General features: G+C 44.3%; 1 protein-coding gene across 1 annotated transcript in view; it reads left to right on the top strand.

The window, feature by feature from the left end:
* dgat1b (diacylglycerol O-acyltransferase 1b) overlaps positions 1-14,335 on the top strand; it is a 33,191-nt gene extending 18,856 nt beyond the window's left edge. The window contains exons 7-17 of the mRNA XM_063199781.1: positions 3,907-4,035; positions 5,077-5,151; positions 5,388-5,491; positions 6,344-6,382; positions 6,467-6,508; positions 6,608-6,652; positions 8,170-8,282; positions 8,476-8,541; positions 8,796-8,883; positions 12,495-12,557; positions 13,562-14,335. Of these exons, the coding sequence (XP_063055851.1) occupies positions 3,907-4,035; positions 5,077-5,151; positions 5,388-5,491; positions 6,344-6,382; positions 6,467-6,508; positions 6,608-6,652; positions 8,170-8,282; positions 8,476-8,541; positions 8,796-8,883; positions 12,495-12,557; positions 13,562-13,723 (926 nt within the window). The 3' untranslated portion in view covers positions 13,724-14,335. The remainder of the gene's footprint in view (positions 1-3,906; positions 4,036-5,076; positions 5,152-5,387; positions 5,492-6,343; positions 6,383-6,466; positions 6,509-6,607; positions 6,653-8,169; positions 8,283-8,475; positions 8,542-8,795; positions 8,884-12,494; positions 12,558-13,561) is intronic.
* The last annotated feature ends 3,165 nt before the right edge of the window (positions 14,336-17,500 follow it).

Raw genomic sequence — 17,500 nt, 5'->3', positions numbered from 1 at the left:
ACACACACACACACACACACACACACACACACACACACACACACACGCGCGCACACACACACACCACAATGCAACACAGCCTGCCACAACCACTAACACTAATTATTTCCCATAGGGGCTGCCTCTCTCCATATCAACAGTACATTGCTGGACACTTTTTAGGTGATCAGTCATGGTTCGTGAAAAAACCCCAAACAAATGTTGAGTTATGCCACTGATGAAAACGGAATTCATGCATGCAAACGTGTGTGATACCTTTGCTGGTTTTAATCCAATACTGTATGCGCATTCTGTGATCTTGTAGTGTGATCTTGCACCGTGACCCATTCTTGACTATCAAATCACCAATGGACTGAAATCATGAGAAACTTGTTTTTTATAGAGATGCATATTTTTTATTATCAAGATAAGATCCTATAAATGAGTTTCACAATACAGTATAGTACATGCAGTATATACATATACCAGTGCTCTCCCTCATCCTCCTCCATGACTGAGGTACCCTGAGCATGGTACCGTCCCGCCGCACTGCTCCCTTTCGGGCGCCATTGGGGGCTGCCCCCTTGCACAGGTGATGCATAAATGCAACTTTGTTGTGTGCAGTGTTCACTTGTGTGCTGTGGAGTGCTATTTCACAATGACACTGGGAGTTGGAGTTTCCCTGTTGGGTTTTCATTTTCACTTTCTTACTGCTGTTTTTTCTCTTCAATTGTTATGGGCATGTAAACTTTCTGGTTTCTGGCAAAGCATGTGAATTTACCGTCCCGGAGATATGAACTATGTGACCTACATACAGTACTGTATATATGGACAGTCAATACAGATGGTTTCACTTGTGACAGTTACTGACAGGTAGCAGAGGGGAAAAGGATCTACACCAGCACAATCAACGAGACGCTATATTCTGTGTGGTCAGCAGCTCCAACAGGCAAGAGGGCAACACCACTGTTGCCATCAGAGAGAGAGAGAGAGAGGGAGAGAGAGAGAGAGAGAGAGAGAGAGAGAGAGAGAGGTACCTGACACCTGTCAAGCCCCTCTGACACTGAGCCATGTGAGCAGGCCCTGCGGCACCACAGCCAGTGGCCAGGAGTAGGGGCGTCACGGTTTGACAATAGAGGAGGGCCCTGCGCCTGGGGGCAAATGCCCTGCTTTCCCTGCCTATAGCTCCACCCCTGACTCTCGCTGTCTGACACCTCCCAGACAATGACAACCACTGGAGAAGGATGTCTCTGACTTATTGGAAATACCTATGGTCATCCCTTAAGTAAATCTACCATGGTTTGTCATGGTTACTCTAAGTACCCTGAACCAACCATAGTATTACCATGGTTTATCCATATTTTTTGGGTAACCATGAAAACGGTTCCTGACTGTGGTTTAACCATTGTTTTACTATGAAAACTAACCATGGTTAATTGTGGGTTTTGTAGTTACGCAAAAAAACATGAGAACCATGGATAACTACTTGTGGTCAGCCATGTTGTAATAGTGAGGGACTGACAATCACAGAGTTGCAGGTTCGAATCCCACCCATGCCTCTCCCTACACCTCCATCCAAGGCTTGAAGTGCCCTTGAGCAAGGTACCTAACCCCTCATTGTTCCAAGGACTGTCAACAATACACGCTTTGGATAAAAAGTGTCAGCTAAGTGTTATTTAATGAGTAACTATAAACCGTGGTAAAACTATGGTTAGTTTTCAGAGTAAAACCATGGTTATTTTTCATAAGGGTATAGTTAAACCCTAGACAAACCATGATTGGACCATAGTCAAAAAAACATGTAAACCATGATTTAACATGGTTAATTTTTGTAAGGGATGTGACCCACTCTCCCTACACAGTTAACAAGCAGTGCTGTTGCTTTGGATTGAATATTTCTTAGCAGTGAATATTGGTTTGTTAAAGGCTTTTCTTTACAGCCATATAAATATAATATCTATACGTTCAACTTCATAATGTTCATGACTTTGCTGGGGAACTCTGGTCAGCTAATCAACTGTAAGTGCTGTAGGCATGTGCCTTGACGTGTGTGTGTGTGTGTGTGTGTGTGTGTGTGTGTGTGTGTGTGTGTGTGTGTGTGTGTGTGTGTGTGTGTGTGTGTGTGTATGTGCGCGTGTGTGTGTGTGTGTCTGTGCATGCATTCATGCAGGAGACTTGAACTGCATCCAGTCCACATATACAGAGCCCAACTGATTAATGCGAGAACTGCTTAACTTGTCATTTCGCAAAAGGCGTCATTGTTAAAAGGGGCCTTTTGATGTTGGACCACTGTGCCAGAGAAGAGAGTAGAGTGGAGCGGAGCAACGCAGCAAGGCACGGCTCGCTAGCAGCTGGCTCCTATGGTCTGTGTTTTCCAGCCCGCAGCAGAGGAGAGGAGAGGAGAGGAGAAGAGAGGAGAGGAGATAGGAGAGGAGAGGAGAGGAGAGGAGGAGTGCGGAGAGGAGGGGAGAGAGGAGAGGAGAGGAGAGGAGAGGAGAGGAGAGGAGAGGAGAGGAGAGGAGAGGAGAGGAGAGGAGAAGAGAAGAGAGAAGCAGCTTTGTCAGGTGTGGACTCGGCGGCGGCTGCTGTCTCAGCATCAACCCCCTCCCAACCGCCCCCACCCAACCCGCCACCCCTTCTCAAAGCCCTGGGTGTCGCTTTCCCTTTGTTTCAGCTCAGCTCCTCTCACAGCAACACCTGCTAACGGTCTCTCAGCTCCCCGTCATATCGGCACACTATACCACACCACACTACCCCTTACCGGCGGAGCCCTACAAAAAAATAAAAACACTAAAGTAAAAACCTTGTGCTGTGCATATTTCACTCCCACTCAAATAAGGCATACACACACACACACACACTCATACACACGCACGCACATATAGTACGTGCAGAGGCCATGCAGCACACACACGTGTCGTGCAGCTCCCTAGCTCACCATGGGGTCGGGCCCACGTATATCCTAAAGGAAGGAAGGGGGAAAGCAGAGCAGAGTACAGCCTCCTCCTCCTTTACATCCTATCCCACTCCCCCCCCTACGCCACCCACCCAACTCTTTACCTTTTCTCTGTCGGCGCGCCTGTTCTGTTCCTCCTCATCTGCCGACACGGTGGGAGGTGACGGAGATGGACCATCTGGCGCTCGTAAGCTCACGCAGAGTCCCCCTGTGCACACAGCAAGGTCAGGGGAGAGCAGAGCAGAGCGCTGCCGTGCCACCAACCACCACCAACCAACCAACCAACCAACCAACCCCACACCGGCCGGCCGGCCCTCGCGGGGTCCCTGGCACCGGGGCCTGCCAGCCAGCCAGGCAGGCAGCGAGCGTTGCCCATTCCCTCCGGAGGGCCGGCCAGCATGCAACATGGGCCGGTTCCACTCAGCATATGGCAGCGATTGATAAAGCAGCGGTGGGCCATCAGACGCAAGGGGCCAGCCGTGCCAGACCCAGACCCACGCCTGCGATGGAAGGATGTGGCTAGAGAGAGAGAGAGAGAGAGAGAGAGAGAGAGAGAGAGAGAGAGAGAGAGAGAGAGGGAGACTCATGCCTGCGATAGAAAGATGAGGAAGGGAGGGAGAGAGAGGGGAAGAGATGGCATCGGCTTTGCTCACGGTTCGGCAAGCAGCACTGTAGCGCTAAATTTCACTTAAACAAGGGAGCAAGTGGAAAAATACGAGGCGCCCAACTGGTGAAACAGAAGTCTGACGCATGACCTGGCGTGGAAATTGGGAACTGTGTTGTGCTGCGGGCTTGGTTGACCAGGGAGGCCAAGTGTAAAAAAAAACAGTGACTTGTCCTCACAGCTCTTTTTGGGCATCGGTTTAGTTACATGCCAAAAAGAACATATAAAAATAGACATGGTAGCATCTGTTGAGGCTTGTTTTGATCTGTTTTGAACCTTTTTATTTTGATTTTGCTTGTTGTTTCAGTGGGTGGAGCCTTTGCCCTGGGTGTGTACACCATCCTGCTCCTGAAACTCTACTCCTACAAGGACGTGAACAAGTGGTGTCGAGAGAGGAGACAGGCCAAAGCACGCACTCTCTCCCGGTCACTCTCATGTGAGTAAATGCTCTGCACCTGGACTCGTCTCTCCTCCATACCAGCACTTAAGACTACAGCGGTCACCTGGACTACAATATATTGTCTTTTCTCGATGTTCTCTCTCTCTCTCTCTCTCTCTCTCTCTCTCTCTCTCTCTCTCTCTCTCTCTCTCTCTCTCTCTCTCTCTCAATCTCTCTCAATCTCAAACAGCTTTTCCCAGATTCAAGTAAGCAGTAGTCTTTTACTGCGCAAAAATTATAGCCCCACTTTGTGTGTGTGTGTGTGTGTGTGTGTGTGCGTGTGTGCGTGTGTGTGTGTGTGTGTGTGTGTGTGTGTGTGTGTGTGTGTGTGTGTGTGTGTGTGTGTGTGTGTGTGTGTGTGTGTGTGTGTGTGTGTGTGTGTGCACGTGTGCGCTCATAGGCATGTGTGCGTGTGTATGTGCCCACACCTTTGTGCGTACGTGTGTGTACTGTACTGTACTGTGCGTGTCTTGCTGGTGTCTGCCGTACACCTGTGACCCAGTTGCTGAGTGCCCTTGATGGACATCTCAGAGCTATTTTTACTGTAAACATTCAAACGGTGCCGCACCGGCCGCCATGGAAGTGAAAGGGCCCCCTGAAAGGCCTCACTCTGCTGCCCCCTGCTGCATGAAATGGGGAACCGCCTCACCAGCTGCATCAGCAGCATCATCAACATGAACAGCAGGGCTGCCGTGCCAGGCAGTGTTGCCAGATTGGGCGGATCCCTGGCCAATTTGGCTGTTTGGGATGGCCGTCTGCGAGTAAAAAAGGTCATCGGGGAGGTAAAAAGGGCAATATGGCCATAGAAATGAATAGAATTTGGTTCAAATTGGCTAGGATTTTTGAGTATTTTCTGTGCTGGAAGTCATCCTCAGTCACATCTGGCAACCCCGGTGCCAGGGCTAATTTGGGGAGAGGCTGAAGGCCTCTGGCTGTGCTGTTTTGTTGACAGCGGTCATGCGTGTCCAGTAACATATGGCTGCGGTGAGCAAAATAGTTCATCTGAGTCACGTTCTGTTCCCCGTCCCCCACCGGCAGGTCCGTCCTCCCCGACGGTGGGCAGCTCGTCCCAGGCTCAACACGTCTCTTACCCTGGCAACCTCTCCCTGCGAGGTAAACAACAGGGTCACGCATTTCCCACCACATGCAAACAACAAACACGAGCACACACAATCGTATGCATGGACAGAAACATTGCACATTGCACTTTGCACATTGCATTACACACACACACACACACACACACACACACACACACACACACACACACACACACACACACACACACACACACACACACCATGATTAAATTGTACTTTCAACAGACTCCTTTTTTGTTCTAATTCCAGACCTGTATTATTTTGTGTTTGCACCGACACTCTGCTACGAGCTGAACTTCCCTCGATCTCCACGGATTCGGATGGGCTTTCTGCTGCGCAGGCTGTTTGAGATGGTGATGACAATAACAACTAAAGCAATCACCATGATAAGGACAATATTAGGTTCCACTTTATTTTAAGGTTCCTGTCACATTAATTGGTATCACTTTACTTGACGTCGGTGTCATACATATGACATAAGTGTCATAACAGTGTCGTAACGCAGTAATTCATGTGTCATAAACATTAAGTCAATGTCATAAACAGTTTATGACTGTCATGAAGTGACTTTCGGTTATGGTAAAGACAGCCCCTAACAATGTCAACTTTTCATGAACATTGACCAACGTTAATTAATGACATTGATATAATGTTTATGACTCATCCATGACTGTGTCATGACACTGTTCTCACACTATTATGACACTGTTATGTCATACATATGACGCTGCCGTCAAGTAAAGTGTAACCCATTAATTCCACGTAGGTACAGCTTAACAGAATGTGAAACGGCTTGTGAGAATATCTTACACTGCACCTTAGATTTGGGCTGAGAGGTAGAATTAGATGTGTACAATGTGTGTAAGTATAGTTTGTATAGTTACAAACTTTATGCATGTAGAAACCGTCAAATAAAGTGTTACTCCCTGGCTCAAAGAAAGATAAATGCTTTATTGCTTACATTTAGTTATCTATTTTTAGTTCCCCCTCTAGTCAGACACTGTCCAGCAATACAGTCAGTTTTCACTGTTTGTAAAATGTGCTTTATAAATAAAATGTACTTTCTTACTTACGTACTATAAATAAATGGATGCAAAATCAACTGTACAGTAAGTCCTCATTTCTGGCCTCATTAAAGCCAGAGGGTCATGTGACAGTTGTCTTGTTCTCCTCTTTATTTGCTTCTCTCTGCTTTTCCATTGCAGCTCCTGCTCACACAGCTGTTGGTTGGTTTAATACAACAGGTACATTATGTTTTGAAAATGCGCTTGCACATGAAACACAATTAATTTTAACTTGCAAGTAAATGACTGTTGTCTATTTGACAGTGGATGGTTCCGGTTATTCAGAGTTCAATGAAACCATTGCAGGTACCGTATAATACTTCAGATATTCCAAATATTTGTTTAGTTTGAAAGAAAGATGTCTCACAGAATGACTGAACATAATGTCACTACTTTTTCGTTCAGGAAATGGATTTTTCTAGAATGGTGGAACGTCTTCTGAGACTTGCAGTAAGTGGGCCAGTGTTATTGTGATAAAAAATGAATGCAGTTGCTGTAACTTGCTGATTCATGTCTGAACTTGTAAAGGGTGAATTGACTAGGAATAATTGGAGAGTATTGATCAACATATTGTCACACACTTAAACTAAATTATTATTTGACCTTTATTTTACCAGGAAAGGAGATAAAAAAAATCTTTTACAAGGGTGCCCTGGCCAAGTGTCAACACAATATACAAAATTAAAATGTCACTTGCATTAAAATAACAAGTCAGGTAAAGAAATAACAAATCAATTAAAACAATTCTCTCAAGTGTTCTCATCCTGGAATTAAAATCGTTCAATGGAACCAGTTCCGTTCATTTCAAATCCTTTTCAAATCTGAGCGATATCGGTCCATTGCATGTACATGCAGCATTTATACTTCAGAGGGCATACTCACGTCAGACAGACTTTTAGTTTCAGTGAAAATAAAATATAAAATCCATTCTTCAGATATGAATTTATCTCCTCATATTTGTTGAAGTTTATCTTTATTTTTCATGGCCTTGAAAGCAAACACAGACCACAGTCAGGGCAGAAACTAATCTACACATTTTTGGTGTTTGGTTTGGTGTTAAAATTCGACTCCCTAAGTGTTAACTTGTCATGTCTGTCCAGCTCAGACTGCAGTACAAAGTCGGTGCAGAGCTCATCCTCCCTATCCACGCAGTGATGTTGGTCTTATTCAACATTCACAGAGTAGGGCATACAATTTTGAGAGATGAATTATACTATCTAATTGTTCAATCAACACCACAAAAGTTGCTGGTCATGTTTGGAATCATTTATGTTATTTGATGAGCTCACTTCCCCTACTGTATATAGTTTTTTTCTGTTTTGTACCTCTTTTATATCTTTCTGCTCAATAAAAAATGTTAAAAAATAAAATAAAAAAGTTGCTGTGCAGTAAGTGCAGAGCTCCTCTTAACCTGCCTGTCCACACAGTAATGTAGTAACCGAGTAGGAACTACACTATGAGTGATGAATTATACTTTCTAATTGTTCAATCAACACCATAAAAGTTGCTGTGTAGTTAAGTGCCGAGCTCCTCTTATCCTCCGTGTCCAGGTTCCCGAGCTCCCTCTTCTCTTCTCCTCTCTCCTCCACTCATCTCCTATCCTCTCCTCTCGTCTCCTCATCTCCTCCGCTCTCTTCTCCTTCTCTCCCCTCCCCACTGGTCTCCTCCTCTCCTCTCCTCTCTCTCCTTTCCCTCTTTTCTCTCCCATATCTCCTCTCCTCCTCTCCTGGTCTCCCATCACTCCTATCGTACACCCCCCAAGCCTCAAGGCTTTGCCTTTCATAGGACTTCTCTTATCCTCTGTGTCCAGGTTCCCAACCACTTGATCTGTGTGTGTGTGTGTGTGTGTGTGTGTGTGTGTGGGTGTGGGTGTGTGTGTGTGTGTGTGTGTGTGTGTGTGTGTGTGTGTGTGTGTGTGTGTGTGTGTGTGTGTGTGTGTGTGTGTGTGTGTGTGTGTGTGTTTGCAGGTTCCCAACCATCTGATCTGGCTCATCTTCTTCTACTGGTTCTTTCACTCCTCGATGAACTTCATGGCGGAGGTGCTGCAGTTCGGGGATAGGGAGTTCTACAGGGACTGGTGGTAAGTAGCGGTTCACCTGTGTATGTCTGATAACAGCAGAATACTTCCTCTCATGTAGCTGAAACATCTTAGATCATTTCCTGAATCATCCTATGTACAGTATGTTACTGTGTGATATTTCATTTTTTTCTTCCGTCAGTGTTGACTTCATACATACTGTATTTCATAATCCAACCTCTTGTATGCCTATTAGGAATTCTGAGACGGTCACATATTTTTGGCAAAACTGGAATATTCCCGTCCATAAATGGTGTCTTCGGTGAGTATGACGATGTTCGTATACTATACTTGTGAGAGAGTTGCAACATCATTCCTCATTTAAAAGAGCCATTAAGGGTTTTTTTTTCATTTATTTAGGTACGTTTTTTAAAACTTTCTTGCAATTTGCAAAAAAAGAAAGCCTTGAGTCGAGTTAACTTACAAGCTTAAGACAACAGGACAACTTACCTTTTCACGTTAAACTGGCTTGCAGTGTTTTACAGTGTATGCTGTGTCTCCTTCCTCTGTCCTCAGACACTTCTACAAGCCCTTGCTACGGAAAGGTGCCAGCAAATGGGCCAGCCAGTCTGCCGTCTTCTTCCTCTCTGCCTTCTTTCATGAGGTGAGTCAGTCTGTGCAAATACTACTGTGTGTAGTATACTATGTGTGAGTAGCAAAGAAAAGGGGTTGAACTCTAAACGTCAAAGTGTTGATTTGGATGCCTCAACAATGAGCAATCTTGAAAGCCTTGGCCTCCAAAAATCTTCCAATCTTGAAATGTTGGCCCGCTCACTGGGGCACAGGGACACTGTGCAGGAAATGGTCAAAAAGATACTGCAACTGCTGCTCATTGAAACCGGGCTGCCTATTGCCAAATTTGATCTTTACATGAAAGTTTTCTAAGTAATAAACAAATATTTTCTAGTATGGTCCAAGTAGAGTCATTTTTGCAGCTAAAAATGGCTATTTTTGGAAATTCAAAATGGCGGACCATGGAGAAGATCCCCCTTTTCATGTATGAAAAGTGCAATTTTCCCAGTCATAATGAATACTTAGAATTTGATGGTGGTGGTAAGTAGTCATGAAAAATGTAACATTAGTGAATGGGCAGCATAGATTCTGGAAATAAACAACTAAAAATCTCCCACAGTGTCCCTTTAACAAATTCACATAGAGCTTTATAGAGTACGTATGTCTGGACAAACTGTAGGCATTCAATGCACGAAAAGAGGGATTTGTGGGGGTGTGTGGGGCCCATTGCTTGTCCACATACAGGTATGAACATTCCAATTGGTTTTCGCCAAACCGCGTCACAGCTCCTTACCATAATATTAGCTTGACTTAAATCACTGAAATTCGCTCTGGTCGCCCAGGTCTCTTCGGTCGCTTTTTGTGCCGACCCTCCATAGAGAAATTGTGGCTCCGGTACCGTAGGTCACTTTTGGTGTACCCGCAGCTTAACCCTTATCACGCGACATGACATCATAAACTCATAACAGCAAGGCATCACATTTTTCGTTCTTGGCCCTGGAAAGTTCAAAGAAGGGAAGTGATGGTTTACACTTTGGCTTTTAAGGGATTTTACTTCCTTTTATTGTGGAGAAAACGGGATATTTGCTTACACATATTTCAATATTTTACCTGCCCATTAATTACCTATTAACTGCCACTACAGCTGCAAGACACATTTAAATCAGATGGGGCAGCTGTGGCCTTGTGGTTAAGGAGGCTTTAGAACAGAGGGTTGCGGTTTCAAATCCCCATCTTCCACCCCCCTATCTCACTTCATAGCAGAGGTGGCCTTGAGCAAGGTCACTAACCTCACACTGCTCCAGGTATTGTAAGCAATACCTTGTAAATAACTGTAAGTCGCTTTGGAGAAAAGAGTCAGCTAAGTTTAATGTAATGCAATGTACTAAACAAACAATAATTGTACACCTCATTGCCACGTTGACATAACTTGTGATCCGAGTAGCTGTTCTTATCACATTATCATTCCGAAAGCGATGTCATCTACGTAGTCATGCTGTACAATGTACACACTTCTGTCTGCTACGTGTGCTCTACTGGGCTTTGCATAGTCATGCTACCAGTACAAATATAAGCAGCACAGGCAACTGACCATTATTAGAAACCGTGGCTCAGTCTCAAAGGAAACGATCAATCAGATCCCGTAACCTGTGGTCACCCGCCCGTGCCTGAGCAGTCAGTAAGGGGCCAAGCAGCAGTGTTTGTCCCCAGTCCACACAGCAGTGTCTAGTGCACCAGTGGCCTGTTTCTGGGCTTGAGGATACATATATACTGTATCGGTGTTCCAGAGCTTAAGTGTCTGTACAAGCACTTGGCTGCTCTCCAGTGAGTTTCACTGGTGCTGAAGGTCAAAGCGAGGATGAGTGTAAAGCAGGAGCCGGGGTATTGTCTGTGTGTGTGTGTGTGTGTATGTGCATGTGTTTGTGCGTGTAGCGTGCACATATGCATATGTGTGTGTGTGTGTGTGCGCGCGCACGTACGTGTGTGTGTACTGGAAGTAATGTGTGTGTATTTGCAGCCTTTGTGTGTGTATGAGAGAGAGAGAGAGAGAGTAATGTAGTGGAAGCAGTGCCTGTGTATGTGTGTGCGATGTACGGGTGTGTGTGTGTGTGTGTGTGTGCGTGCGTGCGTGTGTGTGTGTGTAATTGGTGCGTGTGTGTTCGTGTGTGTGTGTGATTGTGTGTGCATGCGCCTGCGTGTGTGTGTGTATGAAAAACAGAGAGGGTAAGTGTGCTGTTTGTAGCCTTTGTGTGTGTGTAAGAGAGAGAGAGAGAGACGGAGACGGAGAGGGAAATGTTGTGGAAGCAGTGCCTGTGTGTGTGTGTGTGTGTGTGTGTGTGTGTGTGTGTGTGTGTGTGTGTGTGTGTGTGTGTGTGTGTGTGTGTGTGTGTGTGTGTGTGTGTGTGTGTGTGTGTGTGTGTGTGTGTATTGTGAGGAGTGTAGTAGCATGAGTAGGGCCAGTATCAGGCCTCCTGCTGGTGAAGATAAGAGAGGGTTCCGAGCGGAACCTTCCTCCATCCGGCCAGCCGGCCGACTGGCCACGCTTCTGCAAGTTGCGAGTGAGATATCGCCCCCTTCTTGGACAACCTTTTTATTATCCCCCAAAAAAGTTCACCTTCAGAGGACATCACTGGGGCCAGGAGGCGCCGTCTCTGGAGAGCCAAAGCTGAAATTCTTTTGAAATTCAACTCACACTTTGAGTCACATGGTTGCACACACATCTACAACACACACACACACACACACACACACACACACACACACACACACACACACACACACAAACACACACACACAGAGAGAGACAGAGAGAGACCGAGGGCGCTACAATCATTAACCCAGTTTTAAGGTTTCTGTAATGCAGTGTATGCAACACATTAACAGAGACACACAGTGATATAAGGTCAAGGTGCCAAAAGGGACACAGAGGTACACGCACATAAGGTATATAATACTGCATAGCATTGTCTTGTATCTGATGTCATACATGTAGGGAATAGATCGCACTCAGTTTCTTCTTTTTCCATTTTCTTTTCTTCTTATTCATTCATTGAAGGCTCTTGTAGCTGAAACGTCTGCCTGACCCTGCAATGAATGAATAAAAAGGAAAGAAGAAACCGAGTGCAGTCTGTTCCCTACATGTCTGATCACTTCAGAGATGAACCAACAATAAGGCAGCCTGCCGTGTGCGGAAGATAACAATATGAAGTATAAGCACACACTTTGCCCTGCAGTACTCTTGATCCCACGGCCAATCTGTGCATTGTCACAGTCAGGTGAAAAATGTGTCTGTCCAAAGTAATTTTCACTTAGCAACTTCAGGTAGTAGACAAAAATCCCACGCTCCATCCCTTACACCAGCATTTTAGTATCTCACAATGTTACGGTCGTTCAAACCTACTTCAAGTGAGAGTCTGAACAAACAAAACGTGAGCAACAGAAATACAAGTGTGATGGATGGTTTGCAGCATTTTCGTCTATCACTTTGAAGCATTGGTTTCACCCAACGCAGCCATTCGATTTCAGTTGTGCAATAGCATCTTATGGTGAACTCAGCAAATGTTCTAAGTACTAGATTAACGTTTTGTTGTCAGTACATTGTATGTCAATATACAACACATGCATGTGCTTTTAAGTCACAGACTGACAAATGAAATAAATGAATTTAATGAATGATTCTACCTTTTGTCTTTCCTTGGATAGTACCTGGTGAGTGTGCCTCTGAGGATGTTTCGACTATGGGCCTTCATGGGCATGATGGCACAGGTGAGGAGGTGTCTCATTCTGATATACAAAATACATTACACCAGAGGTTCCCAAACTGGGGGTCGCGGAGGTCCTGCAGGGGACAAATCAAGTCCATTCTAATACATTAGATATGCTGTCATTATGGACTGTTGATCACTTCAGTCCTTTATCAAGAGAACTTGAATCAGGAACTTGAACTTGAATCTTGAATCTTGAATCAGAAACAGGGCATTGTTTACGGTCCCTGAATGTGGGGTTAGGTGTCTTGCTCTGGGACACTTCAGCCATGGACAAGGCCACATTCTTCCCAGCAGTGTGATATGTGAAACCTTTTGATTTCAAGAGCAAGACCAACCTGCTAACCATAAGGCCATGGCTGGGCAGTTTGCTTCAGATGTGTTTGTCCAGTCCTGCTGTAGGATAGGCAACCTGCTGCCACATGCCCAATTAAAGGACAAACACAAAGCAATGTAACATTATACAGCACAGTATGGTATAGTACTTCGTCACATCGTCACAAATGTGTCTTGGAAACATTTCTGTGCACACATAGGCTACTACATTTCATACTAGAAGTAGAGGATGACTCTTAATAACAAATGTAGCAAACACACATATAATGATTAACAAAGTAAAACCATAAATGTGTGCCCATAGTTGGTGCAGATAGTAAGTCGGAAAATTCTAAGAAGCTCAATTATGTTGAAGAGCTGATCAGTGGCATTACTTTGTTTAAAGTACACAGAAAGTAGCCTTTAAAAGGCTTGGCTGTGTTGGCTTTAGACCAAGAGATCATTTTATCATTAATACTATAGAAAAGCCCTGTGTTTTTCTTGAGAATGAAACTGCACTTTGGAACTTTCTGTCATCATGTTTGTTGCTTATCTTGGGTTTACATGGCTGGGTTAAGGGCTACTCTGAATAGTCACTAAGTGGTGCTTGGATTGTAGCATCCGAGCCAGAATGCCCATTGCCGTGTTATGATTATGTTGTCCTCTGACAGCGTGTTCTGTGTCTTTCAGCTTCCGTTGGCTTTTTTTGTGGGACGGTTTCTGAGGGGCAACTATGGAAACGCTGCCGTCTGGATGTCGCTCATCATTGGCCAGCCGTTTGCAGTCCTCATGTACGTGCACGACTACTATGTTCTTCACTATGAAGACCTACCACCCACCACTGCACATTAGAGGTCTCACCTTACCTGCCACGCAGTGCAGGAAACACCCGGACACACTGTCTGGGTTACACATAAGTGCAATTTTGCTGTGTGCACTGTGTGCTGTGGCACAATAGGAATGGGAGTTTCCCAGTGGCAAACATTTCAGTGACTGAAACTGGATTAAACTCACACATCCAAGTTCTTTTTGTCCTGGGAGCAGGATCCAAGTAACATCAAAGCTTAAGAAGCACAAATCAGAAAGCACCCTCCACTTCCTCCAGACTGGTCGGCACAAGACCACCGCAGCCCATCCGTCCCTTTGCCAGTACTTTCCCGTCCTTTACCAGTACTGCTATTACTTTGAAGCTTTTATGAATCTGGGCAGCTATTTTCAATCTTTTTATCACATCCATTCCATTTGCCAATTGGGGGGGGGGGTGTATTCACATGCTCCAGAAAAAGTTGGGAGCATGTTTTTCACGTTTGTGTGAAGGAAAGTTAATACATAATTTTGGGTGTAAATTGTGAGTCCATCATGTTGTACACAATTGTATCAACAATACATTTTCTACTTTACTGTGCTACACTGTAAGTTTGAATGTGAGATTTTAAGTCCAGGCATTGATTTTAATATTTTAAAATAAAATTATTATTTCAAATGTTGTGCATCATGTCATGTATGGATAAAATACTATACAATACTAGGCAAGAGGGACATCTAGTGGTGTCTTCTTTACCAGAGTGGCACAGTATTAACATTTCAAAATCATCTCCAATAGTGTGGAAGAGGCATTCATCAAATATAATTATGTATATTCTTGTGGTGGGAGTTGGAAGCATTCTAATCTCATGCAGAGTTATTTTTTTGCAAATCTGGCCGCTCTTCGCAATTTGCTCTCAGATGATGCGCATAGCGAGATTCTCCCCAATCAGCATGTGGGGGGATGATGATGAATGGGTCTGTGTTATAACACCTTAAGCAGCTCTGCTTAGTAATGTAGGAATGTCTTGTCGCACACTGTGCATTAGAGCCTTTGAAATATCTTTGCCCTGTTATTTTCCTCCCTTTTTACAGCTTGCCTTATATTGTGTGAAGTACACTGAAGATACATGAGACATCATAGTTATAGTTATGTGATTTTGTTTTCCCTCAGGGTGGTTTGGGGTGATTAGTCTGTGATGTTTTAAAAGGAAAATGTGGACTGGGGTGCTACTCGATATTTTTGGGCATAAAAGATATAATTGCAACCCATCATCATCACCAACAAGACCATAAATATGTATGACTATTACTACGTGTACAAATAATACTTGGACGAATATTAGTGATAATAACGGCCATCTTAAAAATAACAATATTAATGTCATCGCATCTTATTATGCTTTCTCTGCCAAGGGCATTCTTGCGTGTGGAGCAACTATGAGCACAACAGACTCGGTAATGTCTTTGTAGATGCCTCTGGACAAATACATATGCTTGCAGGAGGCTGCAGTGAGGTCGTTTAATATAGTTGCCCCTCATCATTCACTAATAGAAAATGAAATAAATTCCCATAACCCAAGATTAGGTCCAGTAATGAAATACGTAGTCAAGGGACTATAAAACATGTGTGAATAATAAATAAGTCTTGTAGAGGGCAGTCTGCCGCAAGTAGAGAGAGCCAATAGGGGCCTGTCAGATGGGCACTGGAATGTAAAATTAGACTTGTTTTGTTTTCACAAAGCATCAGAGAGTTTTGGTTCAATCTTTACTCCTTGGCAAGCCCGATCTATAATAGTAAAAAATGTAAACCTTCATTAAGTTGAAGTTGTGCCATGTTGTTTACTGTTCTAATATGTGTAATGCAATATGAAATATTATTGAACCATTTTCCATAGTGTCAGAGCAATGGTCTAATAGTTTTGGCGTAGCGAGGACAAGTTTGGAGTTAGGTGGAACATCAGTCTTGTTACTGTTCCATCCTTAAGTGTTTTTCCCGAATCCTTCAAAAACGTTGTCAGGGAACTTGTTCAAACATCCTGAAACACTTTCTCTTCCATTTTTATGGTTTTCCCAATGAGGTGCGCGCATGTGCATGCAAGCATGTGTGCGTGTGTATCATTCTCTTCGGACATGGTGAAAGAGATGAGAGAATAGGAGCAATGGAGTGGCTGCAGTCCATTGCTTGTCTGTCTTCACCCCACAGATTCAGCACAGGGCTCTCTCAAAAGGGCTGGGCTGGGCCAAAACATCAGGTCGCCCGCCGGGCATATTCAGCCAAGACTGACCCGCCAGGCATGGGGCACCTACTACTTCCTGGTTCATGGGGCAGAGGGAGTCAAAAAATGAATACTGGGCTTTAAAATGAGTGATTTTTGGATTTGTGGTGCAAAGGTGGAGGTCCAAGGTTTGGATTGGTGTAAAAAAAAACACTAATTTTCAAGCCCAGTAATTATTTTTTGACTTCCCCTGCCCCATGAACCAGGAAGTAGAGGGCGTGACTTAGGTGCCCCATTGAAAGAGACAATGAAGCCTGTGACAACATTTTTAGTCATGTAATAAGACTTATTTTGACCACAACAGCCAAAATTAAAGAGGTTTGCTGTAGTGACATGAGGACTGATACCTTTACACGAAGAGGAAGGCCAGGCCAAAATCATCAACAGTCCACCGGGCAAATGCCAAGTATGCCCGATGGCCAGTCCAGCGCGGGGCTCTCTCAGGGAGGAAGGTTCCAACCTGCACACTTCTGACGACACCAGTGAGATGAGAGTTTTTACTGCTGCCCATTGACACTCTGCAGAGGCCTGCCTCATATAATCTTGTCATGTTTCTGTCTATTCCAGAGAAAGATAAAGTTATTTTCCATGACATGGTTGGAACTGAAGAGGTCAAAAGGTTAAAGCCCCCTGACCCACAACATCACCACCCTCTTGTTTTGTAGAGATGATATTTAATTCACAAATATCAAAGGGAAATGGAAGTGGCGCACATAGTCTGCAGCGGCTCCTTACTTCTCCCGAACTTGCAGAGTTTATTTGTTGTAAAATGTGTCTTTGTGAACTTCTTTCGTGTGAAGCAACGTTGATAGGTACTCTAGGTGTAATGTATGTGTACTGTCTATGTCTAATTGTCTATGTCCACACCTAAAGTCTATGTCTATGTCTGCATGGCATGGGAAAGTAAGAAACATAATTTCAATTCTTTGTATGACCAGTGCATGTAAAGAAATTGACAATAAAACCAACTTGACTTGACTTGATAGTGAAGTCTAAAGTTGATTGTCTGCATAAATTATGTAAACACCATACCCGGAACAGCCACAAAGAATTGCACAGTCTAAGCTGGTTTTACTTGATTGAGGTGATGTGTACCTAGGCTCAACTCTGTCACTTCACACTCTGTGTGTATAAACACACAGACAGAAGGCCTATTGTTGATTTAGTTCAAGACTGTTTATGTAACCTACACTCCATATAATGTCTATTCAGTAGTAGAGTATTACAATTGGAGAAATTGTTTTACTGATCTGCTATTTTGGTATGGTTTTGTGAACACAGTCAGGGTATTTGTGAAGTGATTTACTGGCGCTACTATCATTGTGGGTAAGCGATGTAGTAGGCTAATCTGCTGATGACTCTGTTGGGGACTGCTGCACGGTAGGAGTCAAGGACGGATCATAATTCAATGGGCCCCTGAGCCAGAGAACAAGAAAGGCCCCCCTCACTGGGTAATCATGCTGCCAGTGTACAAAACAATGCAGGGTTTTAGGCCAGATGTGAGAGTCTATGTTGTTGGGGGTGAGGGGGTAGTCCTCTGTGAAAA

The sequence above is a fragment of the Engraulis encrasicolus genome, chromosome 5, assembly GCF_034702125.1.
Source record: "Engraulis encrasicolus isolate BLACKSEA-1 chromosome 5, IST_EnEncr_1.0, whole genome shotgun sequence".
NCBI classification, from domain to species: Eukaryota; Metazoa; Chordata; class Actinopteri; order Clupeiformes; family Engraulidae; genus Engraulis; species Engraulis encrasicolus.
The sequence above is the reverse complement of the archived record's forward strand: the minus strand, read 5'-3'. Positions and strand labels throughout refer to the sequence as shown.